The sequence below is a fragment of the Chionomys nivalis genome, chromosome 14 (assembly GCF_950005125.1).
Source record: "Chionomys nivalis chromosome 14, mChiNiv1.1, whole genome shotgun sequence".
NCBI lineage: Eukaryota > Metazoa > Chordata > Mammalia > Rodentia > Cricetidae > Chionomys > Chionomys nivalis.
In genome coordinates this window covers 27,129,124-27,155,217 of record NC_080099.1, presented here as the reverse complement: position 1 = coordinate 27,155,217, position 26,094 = coordinate 27,129,124, and the positions used below count along the sequence as shown (strand labels likewise).

At 42.3% G+C, this 26,094-nt stretch overlaps 1 protein-coding gene across 1 annotated transcript in view; it reads left to right on the top strand.

Annotated features, from left to right (window-relative positions):
* The window catches only part of Ccdc192 (coiled-coil domain containing 192), a 183,853-nt gene that overhangs the window by 45,881 nt on the left and 111,878 nt on the right, over positions 1-26,094 (top strand). Inside the window, exons 4-5 of the mRNA XM_057789268.1 lie at positions 8,701-8,832; positions 10,899-10,955. Of these exons, the coding sequence (XP_057645251.1) occupies positions 8,701-8,832; positions 10,899-10,955 (189 nt within the window). The remainder of the gene's footprint in view (positions 1-8,700; positions 8,833-10,898; positions 10,956-26,094) is intronic.

Below are 26,094 nucleotides of genomic sequence, written 5' to 3'. Positions count from 1 at the left end.
TTAAAAATGGAAACGGTTGATATAGACACCCATGCTGGAAGGAAGCTACACAAAGATGATTCTGTCAGCTAAAGAGCCACAGAAATTGACAACAAACCACCAGCAGGAACACAGAATCAAGCCTTCCTCATAGGCTAAAGGAGGAATCGATCCAGCTCATACCTAGGTACAACTCACAGACTATATAAACAGGAGACAATAGAGCTCTGATGTTCATGTCACCCAATGTGGGGCCCTTTTTGGAGCAGTCCTGGCAGGCTAACACAGAAATAACTCTAATTCTGAAATGTGCCCTAAAATATTATTTTAAATGTACATGAGCATAGAAGTGCCGGAAAATATCCTGTTAAAATTAAAAAAAAATATTTAATCCACTGCATGATTTGCAATGGTCTAAGACAAGGGGCAGAATGGGGAATTTTTTATTTCATTGAAAGTAAGTTTTAAGTTGGATAAAATCACTTTTGTGAGTCAAAATGGATTTTTAGACACCAGGTCCCCCACCCAGGTAAGATAATACTTATTAAGGTTTTTGCATGTCTTATTTATTGCTTCAGAGACTCAGAATGTGTCATAATAGTCCAGACCAGCACATAAAGCACTTAGCACTTGGGAAGGCTTTGTTTTCAAAACGCTTTCCTTTATACAGAACTCTGCAAGACTTGGCTAGAGTTTGGTTTTGAGCAATTTTGTGAAAATCTAGCTTAGATAATTAGCTTAGACAATTACTTGCTGCAATTTGTAGGTGGTGGAGCAGAAAATCTAGGAATGCAGACAAAAAGAGATAAAAGAACCCGTAATTCCACATTACTTAATAGGATGGTTTTAACAATTGCACTTGATGGCTGGATGAATGTCCAGTTTTAAATTGCTCCGTGGCTTCAGCTCTATTTATTGAGAGAGGGAAAGGCACTGATTATAAGTAGATTCACTTCGAGCTTAGTAATTCTAACATGCCTAGTATATAAGCAACTAACATATTAAGCAAAATTCTCAGTATGTGTGTTTATGCATGAGTGAAAAATGAGTGGCAATATATATAAATATTGAGTTGGCATGTGACTAGGATTAAAACCACAACTGTCAACAGGATCACTTAGAGGTCACTATGTGCCTTGCATAAAGCAGAGAGCAGGGCCCAAGACCAAGCCCTTAGATTTCTACTATCAGAAGACTGGAAGGCCAGAAAAAGCCTAGCCAAAGCTATAGGAGAAATTCAGAAAAATGCCCTGAGGCATGGAGTTCCCGGATGTGTAATAATTTACTGTGAGGTTGAATGCAATGCCCAGAAAGGGTGCATTGTGTTTGTTGAGGTGAGAATGGTAGAACCTTGACACCCTAAGTACCAGCAGGGCAGAAGCCAGGCTGAAAGAGACGTGGAATTGAGACGGTTGGTTGCTCTCTTACCAAGGACCGAAAAAATTTTCCATAGTGATATGTATGTCTGTAAGCAAGGAAGAAAGGAGGGCAAGAGAGAGGGAGGGGAAGGAGAGGAGAGTAAAAGGAGTTCTGAAGAGCCAATGACAGCAGAGGGAGAAATCTCTGAAAATCTAATGTACGACTCTGTGTCCAGGAGTGCCTCTACTTCCTGGTGAAAGGAGCCAGCAAATATTAAAGCCCATATTAAAGCTAATATTTGCTTTGAGTCTCTGTTGCAGATGAAGTAGTCTGGGGAAATCAGTGGTATGGCTGAGGCTGGAACTTCGTGCATCACTTTTGTGAAGGAACCCTCTAGTTCTTTTCTTGGATATGCCCATAAGAAAGAGGAGAAGGGGGAGTTTCCAGTGGTCAGTTAGGGCAGAGCCAAGTAGTTTTTCCACCTCCACTCATTGCACTGCCAGGATAGTACATGGGCAGCCTTTCACATACCAGGGGTGGAATACAATGATTGCAGTGGCTGTGACCACTACAGATTCTGTACCCTTGCTCAGAGTGCCCTATCTTCTTTTGTATATTGGGCACATTAGGAACGATACATTTTGCAATTGGTTTTGAAATGCCATATCTTGAGGATTCTCATGTGACTATGATTCCATGGGGATTGAAAGTAGCTTGGAGATTTGATTGTGAAGCTTCAAGTAAGTTGGTATGATTTTGTCCTGCCTCCTTTTGGGGGAGGGTGGGTGCATTTTGTAATATGCATCATATTATGTGGGAACATCTTGGGCAATATGCATGCACACATATACGCATGCGCACACACACACACACATATATGTATATATATATATATATGCATACCTGTGTGTATGTTTGAATAAGAATGGATTCTGTGGGCTAATATGTTTGAGTACTTGATCAACAACTAAATGAACTGCTTAGAAATGATTGGGAGGTGTGGTCTTGTGTAGGAGGAGGTATGTCACTTTTAGTTTTCAAAAACTCACACCATTCACAGGGTCTCTCTCTGAATGGCCTCCTGCTTGTGGATCAGACTATCAGCTCTCAGTTAACTATTTCAGCACCGTGCCTGCCTGCTGCCATGATCCCTGACATGATTCTCATGGACTGAACTCTAGAACTGTAAACCCCAATAAATTCTCTTCTATGAGTGGCCTCCCTCAGTCATGATGTCTCATGAAAAGGAAGGGAGTGTGTAATGTGCACATGGGCATAAAGTTAAGATTGTGCTTCTGCCACTTTCTTACTCCAGACTCATAGTGACCCATGACTGTGAATCACAGTGTTCATGGCTTAGAAGAAACAACCTTAGAACACCGGACTTAGGTGCAATTCATGACAGCGCATCTTCTTGACCATAAAGACTAATCCAGTAGAGAAATATAGAGAAATATAGCATAGAATATGGTCTACTATAGAGAAAGTTCCAGAGGGTGCTGGGAAGAATGCCTGTTCCATTTGTACTGGGTGAAACACTGTCTTTATGTCCGCCGGTACAGTGTAGCTCGATGTCTCTTGGTTGGTCTGTTTTGATGACTGTTTTGGAAATGAGAACAGCATATTGAAATCCTCTATCCCTGGATACCAGGACCACCCTGACATCTTGTGTCCATCAGTGTTTGTTTATGAAAGTGGACATTTGAAATTTGCTGCGTATGCATTTGCAGCTGTTATAACTTCTCGGTGAACTGTTCACCTCCTTATCGTAGAGTGGTCCTTCTTAATCTCTTGTGACTCATTTTGGTTTGAGGTTGTTTTATCAGATGTCAGGATAGCCATGCAAACTGGTTTTCAGCTACTACTCATCCGAAGATTGCTTTCCACCATTTGACTATCAGCCACTGAGTTTCCAGATCAGTGAGATCTGTTTCTTGGAGATAACAGATAGTTGGATTTAGTTTTTAGTTTTGTTTTTAATCCAGTCGCCAATCTGCTTATTTTTCCTGGTGACTTCAGGCCATTTACATTTATTATTGAGAGATGCTTGTTGATTACTGCAGTGTTTGCTTGCTTCCTTGTTAGATTATTGTTTGTTTCTTAATTCTTTTCTATTAATGAGGGTTTGTTGGACTTGATGGAGTCCTATTTGTCCTTCCCTTGTTTTCAAGGGTGAGCGAGGAATATTTATTGAGAGGCAGAGTAACTGCACCATGCTCTCTTTGTCCACCTATTCCTCTCCTTTCCTGCATCCATGGGATTAGCACTGCCCCTTCCTCTGTACAGCATCCTTTTAAGTAGCTTCTGGTTACTGCTGTGTTGGCTTAGTTTGTGCTTCTATTGACATGACTTTGTGTTTTCATCAATTCTAAAAGATAGCTTTGCTTGATAAAACAACCATGGTTGACTAATTTATATTCAGGGCTCAATACACACACACACACACACACACATATACACATTCAGGGCTTGAAATTATATACATATATATGTATGTATGTATTTATCATTCCATGCTTGCATGCTTTTTAGAGTTGTGAGGAGAGTTCTGATTTTTTTGAGAAATGTTTCACTGCACTGGTTATTTTTGGTCAACTTTACACAGGTAAGAGTCTTGCGGGAAGAGGTAACCTCAGTTAAAGAACTGTTTTCACCAGACTGGTCTGTAGGTAAGCCTGTGAGGCATTTTTGGATTAATGATTGATGTGGGAAGACCTAGCTTACTGTAGACAGTGTCTCCCCTGGGCTGGTGGTCTTGGGTTCTATAAGAAAGAAGACTGAGTAAGCCATGGGCAGTAAGCCAGTAATCTGCTTTCCTCCATAGTGAACCATTTGATTCTCTCTTATAGTTTGTTATTCTCTTATATATGCTCATTTTATCACCAAAATAGGAAAATTTAGTTAGTCCACCTGATAGCATCACATAGGCCTCTAAAATTTTTTTCTCTCTCCCTCCCTCCCTCTCTCCCTTTCCCTCTCCCTCTTTTTCTCTCCCTCCCCCCACCCTCTCTCTCTCTCTTTCTCTCTGTTCTTTTGCCAGATAATCCTAATGCCGTATTACACACAATTATCATAGAATGTAGGCCCTTCACCCATAGAATCCATATGTAAAATCCTGAAACTCTAATTTTATAGTATCTGTGGGGTATGCCCTTTGGGATGCAATTAAGTTTAATGATGTCATTGGAATGCCCATGGTGGCATTACTACTCCTATAAGGGGAGAAAGAGACAAGAAATCTTTCCCTCTCACCATGTGAGTCTCTAGCAAAAAGATGGCAGAGGAAGAATGTCTTTACCACTGAATAAACTGGGACCTTGATCTTAGACTCCACAACAGTGACAGAGAAATGCTTAAGACACTCAGTCTACAGTATGTGCTACCACAATCTGAAAGAATGACTGACAGAAGTTGGTGTCATGAAATAGAGAGTGGAACAGGTTGACAGCTCCGTAGGTAAAAGTGCCACCAAGCCTGATGACTGTAAGTTTGTTCTCTCGAACTTACATGGTGGAGAGAGAAAAGGGAATTCTACTGGTCTCCTTCTAAGCTCTATGTGCATACTGTGGTTGTTTGAAAACAAAATGGCCATAAGCGGGAGAGGCACTATTAGGAACTGTGACTTTGTTGGAGTAGCTGTGGAGGCAAGCTTTGAGGTCTCATATATACTCAAGCCATGTTAGTGTCTCAGACATCTTCCTGTTTCTGCAAGATATAGGACTCTCAGCTACATCCCCAGAATGATGTCTTCTTGCATGCTTCCATGTCCCACTATGATGATAATGGACTGAACCTCTAAACTGTTAGCAAGTCAACCCGTTAAATTTGTAAGAGTTGCTATAGTCATGGTGTCTCTTCACATCAACAGAAACCCTACTAACTAAATGTTTTTATTTATTTTTGCTTTATGTATATGGGAGTTTTGCCTTTATCTATATCTGTGCACTGCATGGATGTAGTGCCCATAGAGTCCAAAAGAATGTGTGAGGCCTCTGGAGTTATGGAGAGTTGTGAGCTGCCATATGAGTGCTTAAAATTGAACTTGGGTCATCTGGAAGTGCAGCCAGTGCTTTTAATTGCTGAGTCATTGCTCGTGCTCCTAAAAATGTTTAAAGAAAAACAATGGGATGCTGTTATAATAGGTACCTAAAACATAGAAAAGATTTGGAACTCAGTAATAAGTAGAGGCTTGGAAATCTGTAGGGAAATGCTTATTGAGTGGGCATTACATTGGAAGGGCATAGATCAGGGATCAAGCACTTGCCTAATGTATACAAGGTTCAATAAGATCCCTGTCCTGGAGGGAGTGTAGTTATTACTGTGAAATAGTTACCAGGGGTAATCTGATGAGAACTGAGAAAGAAAGGCAGGGAGCCAAAGAGAAAGCCTCCATCTTCCCAGAGAAGATACATCCTATGAATATTACAAGGAGTCTTACATGCTCACAGGAAGAAGAAAAGATGGACACGGTATTTACACTGAAGGAAAGATGATCCTGGCTGAATGTGTTCACAGCCTGATGTGAGAAACATAAGACATGTCAGTGATGAAGCTGGACATTTGGCTGAAAAGAGTTCCAAATATTTAAGGAGCAAATAAGAAGATAAGCAAGTTGAAAAATATAATTACTAAGCAAATAACAGAAAGTTCTCAGCTTATTTATATTGAAGAGAATGCCAAGGGTATTGCCACAGAACTGTCTTTTAAGGAGATAGTTGTATGTGTGAGCCACAGACCTACTCAGCACCCTTATCAGGAACACCAAGAATTTCCACTACAAGAGCTGGAGATGGGATGGGATGAAGGGAGGGTCTCTGGTTTCTTAGGTTCCAGAAGACAGTTATTCATTATTTATTCATCTGTACAATTCCCTCTTGAGTTGTAGTTATCTTTAAATTCTCTACCTTTCTAGTTAAAATGTGAAGGATTTTTTTGAAGGTAAGAATAATGCTTTCAATTTTAATCTATTTCTTTTTAATTCTCTCTCTCTCTCTCTCTCTCTCTCTCTCTCTCTTTGTTTTGGCTTTTCAAGACAGGGTTTCTCTGTAGCTTTGGAGCATGTCCTGGACCTAACTATTGTATACCAGGCTGGTCTTGAATTCACAGAGATTCATCTGCTTCTGCCTCCCCCCTCCCACCGAGTGCTGGGATTAAAGGTGTGTGCCACCACCACCTGCCTATCTTCTATTTCTTACATATAACAACAAACTTTTTTCTGCAGCAAATGAGTAAATAAATACTTGTTGAATAAACTCTCTAAATAGAAAATAGGTTAACAAGAAAAGCAATCAAGCAGTAACAAGATATTTTACAGATCAGAAAGGATATAGAAATAAAATGCACCCAACTGAGAAAAAATAGTTCCATAAATAAAGGTTTTCTCTGATAATGGAGATAAATTAACAAGTCAAATGCAATTTAGAGAGAGAGAGAGAGAGAGAGAGAGAGAGCTCACACCCTTCCTTCTAAGACTCAGATTATTATAGAAGAAGGGACAGAAAGAATGTTAAGGGCCAGTGGCAAGTGAGGACCACAGGGAAGCTATGTTTTCTAGATACAATAAGGCAGTTACACATATGAACTCCCAACAGCTAAGATTACATGAACAAAATGTGTCCAAGCTCAAGCCAGATGAAATCCCAGCATGTTGGGGGTGGGACATGAAATCCCATCGCTACCTAAGGAACTAGCTTCTAGGGAGGGAGAGCTAGTTGTCCTTAAGGGTGTGGCCCATTGTATGTCCAGCAAGCTCTCTCGGAGGGCCACATCCCCAAAAGTATATCAACACACCAGCTGGATTTGATGGATATTTTAAGAAATAATGAACGAGGACACAAAATTGCACAGGGCCTAGAAACAGGTATGGATCTAGGAGGAGATGGGGAGGAAATAAATAGGATCAAAATCCAGTGTGAGAAATTCTCAAAGAATAATAAAAGTGTTCTTAAAACTCAAACGAATGCTTATTGTGATTAGAGGCAAATGAACAATGAAAATAATAATACTCAGTCCTTAATATCTTGCAGATGTCCTTCTGAGTGTTGCTCTTTTATAAATGAATATAATTTTCAAACCCTGCATATTAAGGAATATTCCCCTACCGTCGGTCTAAAAGGAAATGAAGCCCAGAGAGGCTGAACAAGTTGCCCAAGTCACTTAGCAGAGCTGAGATTTTGCCCTACAGGCTTTGCCTCAGAGTCTACGTGATGAGCTAATCTACTCTAGTAAGACAGAAGTGGGTCCAGAGAAGCTGGACAACATTCACAAGACAGCATGTGCCCAAGACTTGACTGTGCTAGTGGCCATAAAAGCATATTGCGTCTCCCCAAACACTTTGAATGGAGAGGTATTGCCAACAATTATTGGGGTGTGCATTTCCTCTGGTCCTGGGTATACACTTAGGGGACTCCAACACGTGGCATGGTGACTGCATTGAGTGACAGCTAGTAGACTTCTTAAATGAATGATTGTGTAGATAGACTGGGGCGGGGACCAGTGCGTGGTGTAAGGTGTGCTAGAATTTGCTTTCAGACTGCCTTCTTCATACCATGAACTATCCCAAAACACCGATTTTCAAGACAAAAATAAAAAAGAGCAACTTTTGCAGAAACATCCAGGGTAATGTGAAAGAGATTCTCTGAGGTGATCTATGCTTTGAAGATCACCAGGGAGTGGCAGTGAACACAAAATTCTCCAAACCTTCCAGTGACCCTCGGGAGTGCTGCTGAGCTCAGAGACTGCACAACGAGCTGTGTGAGAGAAATGAAGATGTAGTCAGGGGACTGCCGAGGGACTAGGGCCATCACAGCCCCTCCTTCAAGAGGGATCCGAAGAGTAGAACAAACACAAAGGGATGTCATGGTTGTGCTTTTGCATAGATCTGACTTTAATCAGAGTTTCACTAGAAACACTTAACTTCCAACATTTCCTTCTGCTTCCAACACTGTTAGTCTTATGGTAAGTGTTAAAGTGAGTGAGAACCCACACACTTTGTGAGGTGCTATAGAATCTCAAGAGTTAAGTTTCAAGAATTATACATGACTACAAGTTGGGTTTCAGGGATAGTTGTGCCAGCCATGGGCCCTCAGAACACAGCAGAGGTGAGCGCTGAGACCCTGACAGACAGAAATGTCTCCTTTCATTGTTCCTGTGCTCTTACCTCTCTTACCCATGTTAGACATGGTGAAGTCACCAATATTCCCTTCTTCCTCCCATTTTTCATGTGTAGAGAATACAACAGAAGCTCTCGACAGGAAAGTGTAGCAGACATTAGTGGGAGACAATTCCTTCCTAAATTGACGTTTTAAAGGAAGCCTTTAAAGTACCACTGAACTCGGCATCCTTACAAAAACATGTCTTTAGCTTACAGCCTCCGAAGAAGCAAAACTGCAGCTGCTTGAGAAAGTTTCCTTGCTGGAAAAACGACTGCAGGCTGTGAGCCAGAGGAGTGCTGGAGGAGAGTCCTATGAAAACATGGTGCTTGAGAAAGACAAGGTACGTGGAGGAAAGGTCGCGTTTGGGGAGTGACTTAACCACATGTGACAAGTCTGGAAGCCATTGCTGGGTTGAAGGTCCCCATGTAATGGGCCGGGGCTGTCACTCGGTGGTGATGAAACAGACACTTAGAAGCTGGTTTTACGAAAAGTGTTGACTGACTAAAAGCATAGGGGGAACCTGACACCTGCCTTCTTCATTCTCTGCCTGTTTCTGGCTGGAGACACGGAGATAGGACATTGTCTAAACCTAGAGTCACCTAAGATTCCAGAAGACCAAACCCTGGGAGGAAAAGCACCTCCAACCCAGATGAGGGCAATTGTCCGCAAGGGTGAAGCTGCATTCTACAATGAACAAGTTAATGTAGTAAAGAACCACCATGCGGGGCGGAGCCAGCTGAGAGCTGAGGAAATGATGGACCAGCGCCCTTCGGGTCACATCTTGACCCAGTGCTTAACTGTGCAGAGTTCTTGCCTTCTAGTTTCATGTTAGTGATCCAAAGATTGGACTTGGGGGCCACTGGGCCCCTATATTTGTTCCTCTTCCCAATAAGGTCATATTAAGTAAACATCTCTTTTCTCTTTTCTTTACCAATATTTCTCTAAATTGTTTTATTGGAATAGGGGCCTGGCCTCGCTTATTGGGAGCTCCAGAGCTCAAGCCTTTAACCTAAAATCTCTGGTAGCAGTTGAGATTTTCTTAGCATGTACACGGGTCTGAGTTCCATCCTTAACACTGCAAAAAGAAATTAAGCTCACATTTGAGTTTATGGGGGTGAATACAACATTTACATTTGGTGAAGGTAACTTCTTTTCCTGATTCACATTCACAGATTAAAAGTTTTGTTACACTTGAAGATTTTATAAAATTTTTGATAATGTATCTTTTGGGGAAATGTTAACTGCATGCTCTATTTATTTTGTACATGGTGTCAACTGTACACATATTTCTTGGTTTTCAGGGTTGGAATTGATGGACTTATTTCTGTTTAGTTAACAATAGATTTTAAAATTTGACATATTGTCTTAGTTAGGGTCACTATTGCTGTAATAAACACCATGACCGAAAGCAAGTTGGGGAGGGAAGGATTAATATGCCTTTCACTTCAGCATTGCTGTTCATCACTGAAGGAAGTCAGGACAGGAACTCAAACAAGGCAAGATTCTGGAGGCAGGAGTCAACACAGAGGCCATGGAGGAGTATTTGCTTACTGGCTTGCTCCCCATGCCTTTCTCAACCTGCTTTTATAACCCATAGCTGCCAACCCAGGGATGACACTACCCAGAATGCTACTGGGCCTTCCTCCATCAATCATGAATTAAGAAAATGTTCGACAGTTAATTCTTAGGGAGACATTTTCTCAGCTGAGGGTTCCTCCTTTCAAATAACTCTAGCTTGTGTCAAGTGGACACAAAACTATCCAGCACACATATTTTTAATTTATAAAGTGATGGACACACACACACACACTGTCTCTCTCTCTCTCTCTCTCTCTCTCTCTCTCTCACACACACACACACATACACAAGCTCACTAACATTAACCTCATCACCTCAAGCTATCATTTTTTTCCTGACCATTTCCTGGCAGTTAACATATTTGTGCTTTGGCCTCAGGCTTTCTCATAGACAGAGAAATGACCTCTTTAGTACAGATGGCCTCCACACCTAGCTAAGACCTGGATGCTATCAGGATGAGAGCAGGCACACATTTGCCTCTGGGATACTTGGAAGAGTTGGGCATTGCTCTCTAAATCCTTCTCTCTTTTTTAAAATTGTTTTTGTTGAGTTATATGTTTTTCTCTGCTCCCCTACCTTCCTCCCCCTCCCCTTCTACCGTTTCCCATGATCCCCATGCTCCCAATTTACTTAGGTGATCTTGTCTTTTTCTACCTCTCAGGTAGATTGGATCCATGTATATCTCTCTTAGGGTCCTCTTGGTTGTCTAGGCTCTAGGGTTATGAATTCTAAGCAGGTTTTTCTTTGCTTTATGTCTAAAAGCCACTTATGAGTGAGTACATATGATATAAGTCTTTCTGGGTCTGGCTAACCCCTTCTCTTTTCCAGTGCATTGAGAAGCTGCAGGCTGAGGTAAAAGCTTCCCAGGAGAAACTTACAGCCCATGTAAGTGTTCCCCTCCTTTTTTGATCCCATGATTCATAGCACTGTAATCCTGAAGATGAACAGAAATTTGTCAGAAGTCATAAATGAGGTTTATCCACTGTAAAGTTAAAAGGCAGTATTTTTAGAAATTCTCCATAAGTAAAGTTCATGTTCTTACAGATACTTAAAATGAAAAAGAAAATGTGCTTTTCTATATTGTCAGATGGTATAACCATCTGATGGCTCATCTAAAGAGCATTGAACATAGAAAAGGATGCCAGGAAAGCCAGAGAAGAGACTGGAGTGGCCGTCAGTGATGACACATAGAACTTGGATCTGAGACAAAGATCCTAAAACTTTAGTTCATGCCAGAGACCCCTGGAAAGTTTCAAAGGCAAGCTGCTAAGAGACACTCTTTGCTGGGTGCTTAGGCCTCAGGTGAGTATAGAAGTCTTTGATACCAATGCTCCCAGCCTCTGAGCCAGTCTTGAGCAGCACATGCTATGTATACTCATTTGCCCCAGTCTTGTGCTGTTTGGGAAAGCAACCCTACATTAGAGTGCATGGCTTCCAATTGCTCCCTTAACGTCTTGATGAAGATCTCATGAATTTCTGGAGCAAATTCATTTGCCCTTTAACCCATGTCTCTGCTGAGAAGCAATGAGCACCAACAGACAGGATACCCTTGTTCGCTTGTGCCCATGAATCATGCACCTGGCTGCTCCTGAGAATATTAATGCTCCTGATACCTTCAGCATGTCTCCAGAGCTTGTTGCCATACTTCTAGCCATTTTCACATCCATCTGGGCCCAAAGGGCTAACCTTGATAAGGATTTTGGCCAGCCCTGCCAAATGACCCTTGTCAATAGCACCAAGTTCCTCAGACCAGCTCAGAATGCAAGCAGAAAAGACTGTAAGATAATAAATTCTCGTGACCACCCACTGACTGTGTGAGGAGGAGCTGACTTTGAAAAATCTTTTTAATTGTCTCATCTTTCTGTGCTGAAGAAAAAAAAAGTCTTATGTGTTAGGACAGACCTTTTAATCCTTAAAGTCCGTCTTTTTCTGATTTTGGGTCCTGATTTGACCCACACTGGAAATGAATGTGCCGGCATTTGTGGTGTTGTGACCATTCTAACAGAAGCCTGGCAGAACAGCTCAACAGTCTGTCGCAGATGTTCCTCCGACGGCCTGCCCTGAGGGTGCCAGATAATGACTGTAGAGGGAGGAAGAAGGTTCCTATTAATCTGTCACCTACATCCCTGTGCAAGGAGGAAGACAGATGCACTCCCCAGATTCTGATACTATCTTCCAAGTCTCCCCACGATGGGCTGATTTTAAAGCTCCCTGCAGCTGGTGTCTTGGGGAAACCCCTGTGCTATCTACTTCTGTCTCCTAACTCCAGAGTGTCTGCCCCCACAGTGCTGCTATTGTCCTAGGCTCCTCTGAACTGGGGCTGGTCTTTTGTATAGGGTTTCTAGATTTTTCTAAAGTAAGTTGTCTGGTAGCTAGGATTCAACATCCCGGTTTGTATTCATCAAGACTTTTCTTTAATTCCTCAAGAAAGTTTAAATGGAAACTATTAATAACAGTATTTATTGAGTTGGTCGTGTGTCTTCCTATCATATCAGTTTCAAATTCTTATATAACCTAACAAGTCAGACATTATTTCTCAGGTTAAAAGACTGAATCTTTAAAAGGTTATATTACTTTTTATACTTCATGATTTTGCCATCACAACTGAGTATCTTTCCAGATTCCTTTCTCTGTACTATCTCTGTCTCTGAGGTGTCAGAGGTCCTGTAAAACGTGACTTCACCATCCCTTCCTCTTTCCATGCCCCGGAAGTGGATGATCCCTGAGCAGCGCTTCAACTCACAGTCCTAGCATCTCCTATGCAGATGACAACCACCTCCACCTCCTTCAATTTCCTTCCGTCTCAATCATCCTGTGATGATAACCCCTAAACGATTTTCATATGCATTTCTTCAAACATTATCCCTGGAGAAAACCACCTCCTCAGAAAAGAAAGAAAAGAGTGTATGTTGGGGCAGAGGGTACAACGGGGGCTGGAAATAACACAGAGCGGGTTTGTTTGCTTTAGAAATAAGCCATGCACAGCTAGTCTCTTGATGTGTTCATCCATAAGGACCATTTTACATCATGTAACTGTGGAGATGCTGGCATCTAACATCAAATTAAAGCAGTGCTTCCTTGTGACCTAGCATCATGCTGCTCTCCCCAGATCAGCAAGCCAGATTTGTCATCTTCCTTGTCTGTACTTTGAATACATCCCTCTCTTTCATTCCTCAGACGGGGTGGCTAATGGACACTACTAGACTGTTCTAGAGATCAACTAAAAAGCAGTCTTAAAACCCTAGCCATCTCTACCTTCATCCCTATGTAGTCAGCTGTGATGCTCTGTGCCTAGATCTGTGTTTCCTGACTTCTACACCTGCTACTTCACTATGTACCACCTCTCTATCCTTTTCTGATCATTATATAGTTTAGTTATTGTAAATGGTCCCAAATAATTAACATGAAAATTTAGAGCATTCTATTGTCCCTCTCCTGGGACAAAGTAGCCCATTTGTTTTAGGTGCATAAGGTTTAGTTAGCTGAGAAGAGAAAGGATAAAATCTATGCATAAATACTTAAGTGAGGGCTACATGCATAGTTTAGAGTACTTGCTTGGTATGCTTGAAGCATGAGGTTTAAGCTCTAGGATAATAAGGGGTAAAGAGACAGAGGAAAGGGAAGGGAAGGGAAGGGAAGGGAAGGGAAGGGAAGGGAAGGGTAGGGTGACTGATTTAAATCGAGCATAGAAAAGAAAATTAAATGGAAGAGACTCTGACGGTGAGAGTGAGATCTATGAGCAAAAAGAAGGGCTTAAGGAACTAAGATTGTGGTAACAGAGCTTTGTAGATAGAGTGAAGGTTCTTCTGGGAGGAAAATGGAAAGATCTTGAGATTTCTGAGAACTCTGAAGATTAAGAAATAAATAATAGGGAGAGATAAGAAGAGTTTCTCTGTGTTATCAACTTCAGCCTCTTTAGGCATTTGAGGGTCCCATTAAAGACTAGGCTTCCTATTGTACTGTAACTTTCTTAAATGTACACTTGTATAAATTAGCCACTGTGGTAGGCAATTTTATGTCAACTTGATACAGGCTGAAGTTATCCGAGAGGAGGAAACCTTAATTGAGAAATATCTCCATAAGATCTGGTTATCTGCAAGCCGGCAGTGTATTTTCTTAATCAGTGATTGATGAAGAAGGGCCCAGTCCATTGTGGGTGATAACACCCCTGGGCTTGTGATCCTGAGTCCTATAAGAAAACAGGTTGAGCAAGCTGTAAGGAGCAAGCCAGTAAGCAGCACTCCTCCATTGCCTCTGCATCAGCTCCTGCCTCCAGTTCCCTGCCCTGTTTGAGTTCCTGTTCTGACTTCCTTGGATGATGAACAACAATGTGGAGCCAAATAACCCTTTTCTCTCCACGTTTCCTTTGGCCATGGTGTTTCATTGCAGCAATAGTGACTCTAACAAAGTCAACTACCTAATGATTTTCTGGTTTCCCAAAGACCATCCTGAATGGTGCTTGCAAACACAGCCCTTGTCCTATCTCATCTCTTCTTTACTCTTCTTAGTTTCTGACTGATTCTACTAACAAAATGAAACTCCCATTTTTACTTATATTTACAGTACCAGGTGGTGTTGGACAGTGTCATTAATGGGGGCTTGGGCAACAAGTTGTCAGACATTAGCATATCAAAATCTATAGTACAGGAAAGGAACCACTCAGACCATGTGTAGCCGTGTGAAACCCTTTCCTACCTCACCTCCATTATGTACCTGTGAGCTTCCTTGGAAGTGTGCCATACTGTTTTGTCCCTAGTAACTTTGCTTATTATTCCTTTGCACATGGAACACCTGTTGGCCATATTTTTCTCATTCTTGATCAAGATAGCTAGTTGGAGGAAGTTTTCTCTCACTGAAAAGTAATCTGTCTTTTATTGGTATTTTCATATTTCTGTGTTCTTTTCACTCCATGGCACTGTGACCCCATGATGGAATAGCCTCGTGTGGTGAGCCTTTTTTCCAAACCTGGGTTCTCGGGGAGCGGAGAACAGGCCTGCCTTTGTCTCCCTCAATATCTCCTTGGTGCCTTGTGCAGATTTGAATGAAATGGCTTAAGGCAGAGAGAGGGAAACAAGAGAAGCAGTGGTGGGAAGCAAGGTGACCCATTGCATGTATTATTTCGTGCGTACAGTGCAGCTTTAGCTATGTGTGTTTCCCTATGTGTGAATACAGAGGGGGTCTACTTCAAGGAAGAGGAACACCAGTGACAGAGATAAAGGGGAGTGGCGCAGGGGGAGGGAGCAGGCACAGTGACAAGTGTGAAGATGTCACTATAAAAGCCATTATTTTGCATTCTCATTCAAAAACAATAAAGCAAGGAATGGCAATAGTCAAATTAAAGTGAAGTTTACTTTGACGTTTACAGCTACAGACTTTGTGTTTCGAGATAAACAATTTGTGGAGACAGCTGTATTCCTTAAAGATGCCAGTTATATACCGTGCTAGTTCAGTCTGAGGCTAGTCCTGTCAGGTAAAATGTCTGCTGGTCACGTTTCTGTTGATGTGATGAAACACCACGAGCAAGGAGACTTAGAGAGGTTTGTGTGAGCTTATGGTTCCAGAGGGATAAGAGTTCATGATGGCAGAAGGAGGCATGGCAACTGGAACAGGCAGAGTGGCAGGATCAGAAGCTGAGGGCTCACACCTTCAACTTGCTTCAAGTACCAAGCAGGGAAAGCAAACTAAAAATGCAGGATTTTTTAAACTCTCAGAATCTGCCCCCAGTGACATATTTCCTCCAGCGAGGCCGCATCTCCTTAAACTACCCACAGTGCCACCATCTGGAGACCAAGTATTCAAATGCCCAGGACTATGGGGGAGGACGTTTATCATTCAAACCACCATAAAAGACAAAGGAGAAAAGATAATAATTGCCTGAAGTGGAAGTGTGAATTAAAAACAAACAAAACATAGTTAAGATAAATTCCTACTGCAGGTGGAGAAATACACTTAATGAGTGATCTTAATATGAACTATAACAACTTATTGTCTGGACTTACTCAGATCAGTCAGAAAGAAACCAATAGGGGAATTACATTTTTATATAACTAAACTGACACCTATAAAGTAGAAAACTATACAAACCTTGATATTCCTCTTACCACTTGTAATATTTTGAAGTTGAAAATCTTACCCCACTAACTTTACAGTTCCTCAAAACAGCTTACATTTTAAAATGTTTTTAAAGATTATTTTTTCCCCCAGTACACATGTGAGGACTGGGCCACCCACAGAACTAAGCTGCCCTGGCCAGTCTTTTCCCTTTCTATTCCGTGGTTACTTAACAGCTTAGAGACCTACACAAGCTAAAACAAATCCTTGAAGTGAATGTTTATAGTCACGTGAAGATAGTTGTTTAAGTTATAATAACTGGAATTAAGACTAGATATTTTAAGAGGGGGAAAACCCTTTATAAATGAATACCTTCCAAGTGGTTGAATCCACTTTTTGTTGAACTTTAGTATTTGGAGGTATAGTGCTTTGTTTGCCTGCCTGTACAATAGCCTTTGTGTCTTCTACCCCACTACCGCCATCCCAGTGGTCTTCTTTTTGCTGGTGTCTAGTTATCCACAAGGCCTTCCCAGGACTCAGCATCCTGCTAATCTTCAATGGAGCCTTTCAAAGTAGATATATGGATAATTGAGTGGTAGGCATTCAAGTATTTCTATTTTTTATAGTATTATGTATGTCTAAAATACTTCAGAATAAGCCTGTCAAAACCATCCCAATGAAGAAATCATTCAAATGAAACATGAAACCCTTTTCAATCTGTAGGATAGGTGATTGTGTGCTGAAACCAGAGTCTCAGAAGCCAGTTTTATAGGATGCTCAGAGTCAGCATCTGAGGGCAGGGGACCCGTCACATGGGCAGGTCCAACCTTGGCACTCCTGAAAGTTTTCCCTAGGAGTTTGGTTGAAGTTATTTCCCTAAAGAAAAACTGTTGGTGTGTTAAACTTTTGGAATTAAAGCTTTATGGAAGCTCCAGTTTGTTCATGTGTAGTTTCTTCCTACGCCAAAGCTCTAGCCCACCTGTTGATTGCTCTTTCCCCATCCTGGTCACTTTCTTAGGGTTTGTTTTGTTTTTCTTTGACCTTAGACATCCATGAACACACTTTCCCCAGTCATACCCAGATTTCCTTTATGGTTGAGTCTTCTTCGCCGTATGCAGTCTGGAGGGGTGGGGGTGGTCTGTCAGTCAGGGCATTTTCTATTTGCTTCTAACTTGAGATGAGCCTACCGTGAAACTGCAAGGAATCTGCATTTTGATTTGGATGACGCAGAAGGATAACAGTGGATGGATTCCGACTGTGGTATCCAGGCCTTATGCCAGCAGTTGATACTGCCTGGACTAGAAGAACTGTTCTTTGACCTTTTTCTCTGAACCAGGTTCTTGCTGATTTCAGGAGCCTCCAGGACCTCCCCCCCAGCTCCCTCAGGCACAATCTCACTTTATTTAATTTGGTCAGAGTCAGATTAAATCAGCTGAAACAGAATCATATTGCTTACATTAGCGCAGTGATTTTCGCAGTGAGTGGGAAGTATTAGCATCACATTGGGAGTTGTTTGAAAAGCGTATTTTGAGGTCCGGATTCCATATCCCGATTCAGAAGTTTTTAGAGGTGGAAATACCACAGTGGAAGGTTGTAGAAGCCCCCTAGGTAGTTCTGGTGCTGGTAACCCTGACCAAGCTATGGTCAGCCAGAGTTCTCCATCCTGACCAGCACTGTCCTTGACGACACAGCGCTGCTGACTCTCCTGCCACTGAGAATCTGCTCCAAGGCCCGAGTCCTAACATGGCAGGCACCAAGGCTGCAGCACAGCTCAGAACAAAGCATCGATTTGTTCAGGTGATAAACCAAAAAAGGCATATCTTCCTGCCCCTCCCCTGCACCCCACACTTCTGCCTGCTCTTGTATCATCCCTGCATTCCCGGAGCTTGTCATGACTAATTCTGCTGTCACGTGACAGTAATGAACCCTTTGGAGTCACTAACAGCATGGTTTCCTAGTGCTGCTACCCACATTATGTCATGTCTTTCCCACAACAGTCCTGGGAGGTGTTCCTCCTCCATCAGATAAGGCAAGTGAGAGCCGAAGATGCTAGGATCCCTTCTCTCAAAGACTCCCCGGTAGCTGTTCTGTGTCTAGGGTACCGATTTCTAAGATGGGTCCCATTCCATTTTAGAACTTCTGCTGCACGTGCCGCCAATAAAGCGCTGCTTATGATGTCTATGCTTTACATATTCGGGAGATCTCACTGTGGAATTAATCAGTCTGAGAGAGCTGGGCAGATGTCTCTTAGCGTGTCTTGGAGCCAATGAGGGAGGATAAAATTCCTTTCCAATAGAGCATCTGAGGCCCTTTTTAAATATATATATATATATATATATATATATATATATATATATATCCTAATGGAATATATATATATATCCTAATGGAAAATTCCTCCGCAGCTATTTATGGGCAGAACCACATAATACTGACAGTTTGCACCTAGAATAAATGGAGGAAATAGTGCTGCCTGTGCTGGGTGTAGGGTAATCATTCTCCACTAGGCTTTCCTTGGCTGGATTGTCTATACTGCATCATAAGTCAGCCAGCCATTTTAAACATTGTATGGTTAGTCCACGGCTTGTCTTCATTATACTTGATTTGGAGAATCTGGAAATGAGGTACTAGTAGAGGTCTTCCAGCTGGTGAGAGTTGTTGCCAGGTAACCTCCGAGGGCTTGGAAAGGAAGTGTGTCTGAACTGTTGCTGCACCCACCACCATCTCCCGACACCCTCCCCATGCCGGCTGACACCCAGGGGTTGGAAGGTTTGGAATTGACTAAGGATTTCCCCTGGGTTCAGAACAAGACTTTCCTCTACTCCCCTCTCATTTTTCTGCCCCTCCTTCAGGAAGGAGCTGTTTCTGTCTGAGTTTCTCCTTTAGCTTTTGGGTTTTTCTTTAGGTTTTATTCTAAACCACTAGCTGAATTCTCCAGGGTCTAGATCACCGCCATAGTCATGTGTTATATTTAATATGAACTTGAAAATGACAATAATAAATAAACAAGTATTTCTGTAAATTATCCAGGAAAGAGTAAAAATATGTATTGTTTTATCCCATTTCCAAAGGAAAGAAATAAATATCTGGATTTAAATCTAACATAGCCTGGTACTTTATGACCATTTAGTTTCAACTGCTCTCTTGATATAATTTTATAGTTGGTAAATCTAGCTGCAATGTTTAACTGTATTTACTCATTTTTACTCTAATTTCACAAAGGATTTGAGATGACCCATAAAAGCATATGTGAAGTAACTGTTCTTTAAAAGTCAGCAAATAATAATAATTGAAACCATACATTAAAGGGCCACATCATAGGAAAGTAGAATATGTGTGGGGAAGTCATAACTTACCACATAGTGTAGTTGTTATGAAAATGTGGATTAGATATTTCTCATAGCCAAAATCAAGGCAAAGAAAATGGTTCCACAAGCAATTCTTATTGTATTAGGGAGGGGACGATATTATCGTTTATTTTCTAGTAAGGTAGTTCTGAAATGAGATTTGGGCAAACTATCCTACAGACAATAGTGAGAGAGAAACAAAAAGAACCCATGAACAATATCAGACCAGCAGACATATTAATAGTAGTGGATTTTGGATGGCTGCTCATGCAGTTTCCAACAACAGAAGGCCAGCTTACAGTATGTGAATAAAGTTCTTTCTTTATGGTAATTACAGTGTAGCTTCTTTGTGTATGATTTTAATCCACAGTCATTTGTGATAATCCAGCAGGCAAGCTTTCCTGCAGTCCAAACTCAAGCAAATAATGTACAAGATAGAAGGCAGCCAGAGAGTCATGTTTGTTGAGAAGGCGCCTGACTTACACACACACACACACACACACACACACACACACACACACACACAGAATAAAGCCAGGCAGCTAGGTCATCCAGTTTTTCAGAAGATGAAAATCCAGCCCTCTGCATGAAGTCTCCTCATTAGTAAATGTCGGTAACTAATTCAAACAAAACAGAGCGGCGTGTGTGGTAAGCAAAGCCTACTAGGTGAACTAGGTAGCAGCCGTAGCTCAGATTTTACATCCAGGCAGGTACTTTAGTGCATCTGCTCCATTGTTGGAAAGATGCTCTTTGCAGGCAGCAAGAATATGTGGTACTTGCAGCTGAGGGCTCAGTGTATTTTATCACAGTCTTTTCAGGTACTCATTTGTTAGTTGGGATAATGGATATCACTACTCAGTGGTAGACTGAAGAATCCTCCCTTCAACCTGCAGGATCCAAGGTCACTTTGGGGTCATCTTCTTTGGGGTCCAGACAGTCAGGCCTAATGTCTAATTAGACCTTTCAGAAAGTGGAACCTCTCACCTCTGCTTACAGCCCCCATTGTTAGAGCTCAGTCATAAGGTACCATGACTACAGGGAATTCTGGGAAAGACCAGAAAGTAGACCAGGAAGAGAGTGAGGTTATACATGTCAATGAACAACTGCCCTGTCTGCATTTTAGTCATTCTCTAAATGAGGACTGATAGTTCTTCACATCTTTGGTCCATGATAAAGTGCATTAAAATTGCATTATTATTATGAAACCAAGTAAGAATTAAGATAGAAATTTATGCAATAAATGCCATACAATCAAGAGCTATGCATGAGACTATACACAATACCTCCAAATATCTATTTTGATTCCAAGGGACAAGAACGCTAAATGCTTTTTTTGCATTGGTGTGTGTGTATGTGTGTGCAGGAGTGCTCGTGAGTGTGAAAGTAAGAGGCTGGTATCAGATTGATTACTCTCTAACCTGATTTTTCAGACAGGGTCTCCATCTAAACCTGAGGCTCACTGATACAGCCAGACTGGTAGGCCAGTGAGCTCCAGGGATCCTCCTGCCTCTGCCTCCCAGTGCTGGGTTGATTGGTGTGCACCACCACACTGAGTTCTTTCATATGGATGCTGGGGACTGAACTCTGCCTGTCTGGATGCCAAGCTGGATGCCAAGCTTGTGTGGTGGACACTTTACCAACTGAGCTGTCTCTACAGTCCTCTCTTTTCTTGTTTAAGACAAGATAAAATTCAGCTCAGCCCCACTATTAGCTGAAAGTTTGGTCTGAGTCATTTAATTAGAAGAATGCTCCTCTCTCATCTCCATGATGGGTCTATCATCCCTTGGCCTAGGAGAAGGCAGCTTCCATAAGAGAAGAGCTTGTTGTTACCAATAAGTGCTTAGTACCAGTTAGTCCTTAACCCCAATAGCCATGATGCTAACAGTCATTGACAACATCTGGAGACAACAGAGGTGAGCATAATATGCTCCCAAAACTTCCCCTCACACTGCCCGTATACTTCATACAGTCTTGGTCCACCCCAGTTAACTAAGGACTTTCTGAAATTATTTATTATCACTGTGTATACATGTTCATGTTTTTTTGTGTGTGTGTGTGGATGTGCACATATTATAACCCATAACATGTGTGCAGAAGCCAGAGAACAACATTTTCATATTGGTTCTTTCTCCCACCTTTATGTGGGCTCTGGGCTCAAACTCAAACCATCACACTGGCACAAGTGCTGTCCAGCTGAGCTATCTCAGCACACCTTGTTTTTTTAAAATGCTACACCATAAATCCCACTTGATAAAACATATCCCCCTCTAAGTACTCAAAGCAAATGCTAGAGTCTAAAGCCCAACTCTTCCCTTTATCAGCTGTGTGTATTTGAGTAGGTATCTCCTCTGGAGGCTTCATTTCCTCCCTGCGAGGTGGCAGTATTGACTATATATCATTCTAGATATGGCCTGGTGATTAAATGAGTTACTTTACGGAAGCCTGCACCAGCGTGTGCAAGACAGGTATGAATGTCTTGCATAAAGATGTGCTAAAAGCAAAAGCAGAGACAACCACCAACTGACCCATGACAACAAGCATGGAAACGACCAGTAAATATTCCCTAATTGGTTCAGTGGCGAGCTTTAATGTATGTGTGACCCTTCAGCAGTGTGAACATCTGCATACTGGAACCCGGATTAAATGAGATGACAGGAGGGAAGGGATTAACAGTAGCACCTGCTTGGGACACGGCCAACACTTGTCGCTATTGGCATTGCTTCTGCTGGGGTGCCCGGCCCTCTTCATCACCACAATATGTGCTTTGACATTGCCTAGCACTTTATAAACATTTTTCAGTATCAGATTCTATTACATGGGGTTTAGCTCTTAATTACTTCACTGTTTTCAAAATAAATCATGTCCCTGTGTTGAGCTCAAGCAATTACTCATGCTTTGTGCGCATGAGGGGATAGTGTAGGAGGCGGCTCCCTGCCTGCCAGAGCCGGCACAGAGGAATTAGCTGGGCGCTTCTGCTCACCTTCACTGGAGTGAGAATAGCTGATTGTGTTAGGCAGTTGCCAGCGCCACAGGGAATGGAAAACTACTGCTGAGGTGGTTTGCAACTGGAAAAGATCATCTTTGATGCTCAGGGGCAGTTCTGGAATGCTCCAAGTCCTTCCTGCCTAGCCTTCCCCAGTCATTGCTTTCTCAGCCCCCTGGAGAATGTCATCCAACCTGTTTCTCTCCCATTCTAACTTGACCCCAATAAACAACTGTCCCTACATGGGAATGTTTATGACGTATATTCCCTCAGCCTGGGGCTAAATGATTGCAGCTGACTTTGCCAAAGTTTCTTTAACTCCACTGTGAGATGTCTGGAGACATCTGAGGGTGAGAAATGCGGATGCCAGGACAGGGTTGGGGTGGCTGGATGGTACCGCTATTTGTGTGATGCTTTTGATGTTACTCTTTACCCTCCTAATTTCAGTACTGAAAAAACTCAGATTAACCTGGTTTTATTATCTATTCTCTCAAATTCTCACCCAGCAATTCCAGAGTGAAAGAACCTGCAATCTACAACCAAGAGACCTCAGAATGGTTGTGAATTAATTTGTTTTTAAAAGTAAATTTTAGAATCTAGAAACCATAGAAGATGTCAAACCCTCATTTTGCCTGGTGAAGCAGGAAGTTGCTTCTAGTTTTAAATATTCATTTAAGCAATTGCTTAAGCGCAGATATTTATTAATTTTAGTGTTTCTAATATAAACAGATCTATCTTTTGTCCAATCTCTTCCCTGGGTTTTATGTGTCATAAAGCCCTACGTTAAGCTCACTGCAGGACGGGAGGGAAACGGAGGGGGCTGGGAGCGTTCTCTTGAACCTTCTAGATAAAGGATTTGCTGTAATCTTGGAATCTATAACAAAAACAAGCAACCAAATAAGTAAATAAGTTAGACTGACTTGTCTTCACCAAGGTGATTTCTCAAATGAGTATGCCCAGGTCACAGAACTGACAAGTAGTTTAGACACAAGTCATCTTCAGATTACCAGATTCAGAAACCTCCACAGTATCTCCACACTTTCCCACTCTTCACCATGTGCCACAGTAGTGCAGGAGGAACTGGGGGGACTTGAACTTCCCCTAGAAAGGACACAAGCAAATCACAGAATTCCAGGAAAAGGCAATGGAATGTGAACCCAAAAGAAATGGTTATTAATTGTTCACGCTTCAGCCATTTCTGCTGATCCTAACAAGACCGTTTCTCTTGCTTCAGGCTTAGTGGGTGCTGGGAGATTTGGCTATGAACTGTTACTGTCTGTCCTCTTGAAAATGCATTTAAGAAGAAGGACTGGGAGGAGGAGCAGGGAGGAGGCCAGACTGATCAAAAGCAAAGCGGCTGGGCTTAGGGCGTAGGGGAGAATGCCGGGCACATGAACTTGGGAGTGGGTGCAGGAACAATGCTCACAGTCAGGCCAGAAGTTCAGCAGAGGGAACAGGCTGGGAGAAGAGGGGTGTTTTTCAGCTTTGTGGATTTGCTAATGAGAACACAGCTTGATGTTTACAGTAGGCATTGAAAACAAGTCATGTCCAGTTGAAGCCCATGGGGATGTTTCCCCTCAACACTCTTCCAGGTGTGGAACACACCCATCCCCAGAGACAGGGCTCAGGAGGTAGCCAGAGTAATTAAGAGCTCTGCTGCAGTAACCCTTGACGGTCTGCAGTGTTCCCTTAAAGCTCTTGCTGTTAATTCACATTTCCTTTCGCTAGTTGGTTGGCATTCTCAGGTTGAGGGGATTTCAGCCTGAACCAGCAGGATGAATACTTACGAGCCAGTGAGAAATCTCTCGGTCCTGCTATTGCTCAAAGTTCATTGGAGGGAGGCTCAGTAATATTTTCGGGGAGAGTCCTCACATCTCTACAGAACCGTGTTGCCTGGGCAGTGGAGTTTTCCTTTCAGACGCAGTCTTAGGACACAAATTTAGACTTTAGAACAGCCTCCTCCCAGATGGTCCCTTACCCACCAGCTTCAATCTGACACCTCTGGGAATCTGTGTCCCTGAAACTGTGTCCTTCCCAGCTCCGCCCCCATCTCCCATTTCTGGCTCATGCACCTGTGTTGTCTCACACATTATTGATGACTAATAATCACTTTCAGAATTTTCTTTAAGAACAGTGATATTTTCTTCTTAAGATTTCTCAGTTTCCTTTTCAAGACTATGTGTTGTGGGAAATTTCTGACCTTAAAAATGTGATTCTCTGCATCCCTTGGGGATAATGTAACAGCAGGAGCTCTCCCTGCAAGCTTTAACCAGGATTAGCCCAGCAATGAGACTCCAGATTCCCTTTCTCAATGTGAAGCCACAGGCCCAGCCATATATGTGGTATGCATGCATACCTACTATGTGCACCCAGTCATACACACAGACACCAAAACCTGCTTCTCTATATAAAGTGTAAAAACGACAGACACATTTCGTCTCTGAGACTTTTCCATCCATCTCCAGTGCACAGATGGAGCAATAAGGGGTAATTTCAAGCTGCCGTAGTGTTTGCAGATGTATTTGAGAAAAGCCACGGGATGGTCAGAGGCTCAAGAAGTACAGCTGACTTAAAACCTGCTGGAATTGACAAAGCATCATTCAGAGTTGGTGCTCTGGACAGAGCACATTAGAAAGCCGTGCTTTGGGGTCCCTGGCTCAGCAGTTAGGAGAACTTACTATTTTTGTAGAAGACCTAGGTTCAGTGCACAGCACCTACATCAGGTGGCTTACAACAATCTCATTCAAATTCCAGGGGTATCTGAACACATCTACACACACATGTTGAGTATGAATTCACATAGGTGTGCACACATACACATAAGAGTAGTATGTTCTAAGAAAGAAAGAAGGAAATACATTACAATATGGGAAATATTTTATCACTGTGTTAAATACCTCAAAGGGTCCAAGTTGCATTACTGATAATTTTACCTTTCATGATCAAAATTGTAGAAAAAAAATTACCAGACTTATGGGAAGTGAGATTTTCCCACAAAGGAAACAGACAGGGCACCGAAGCTGGCATGCAGATTTAAAGCATTCTTACATTAACAATGAGCATCGATAGATAATTCTGAGGTTGGTCAGGATCCCATTTACAGAAATATATTCCATCTGTGTAAGCAGAATTGGTGTTAGTGGAGGTCACAGGCGACTCTCAGACTCTTCAGGAAGCGTCAGACCAGTGCTGGAAACCAGCTGGGAACAAGAGTCAAATCCCAACAGAGGTTTCCCACCAGAGCCTCCCACTACTGCCCAGTTCCAACTGGGATCTCTGGCTCAGGGTCTGGAAAGCCTTCACTAGATCTGCCACTTCTGAATCAGGGGTTTCTCCCGTGAGCACAAGCTCAGGGCAGCTGTCTGATCTCAGTCCTGGTATGAGTCTCACTGGGACTGCAGGCGTGCTCTGAGGGACAAGGGGGTGGCAGGTGTTGTCTTTAGAAGAAGCAGTCTCATGAGGTGGGGCGCTCCTAAGTTGTGGGAAATTTCCCCCCAATGCTGATTGACTGGTAAATCGTTTCATGACACCAAGCTGATGAGCAGGACTGTTCGTTCCCAAGAGTTTGACCGGGACTAGCCTGAGCAACGTGGTGAGGCCATCTCTTAAGTAAAACATCAATCTGTTCTTGCCGTCACAGCAC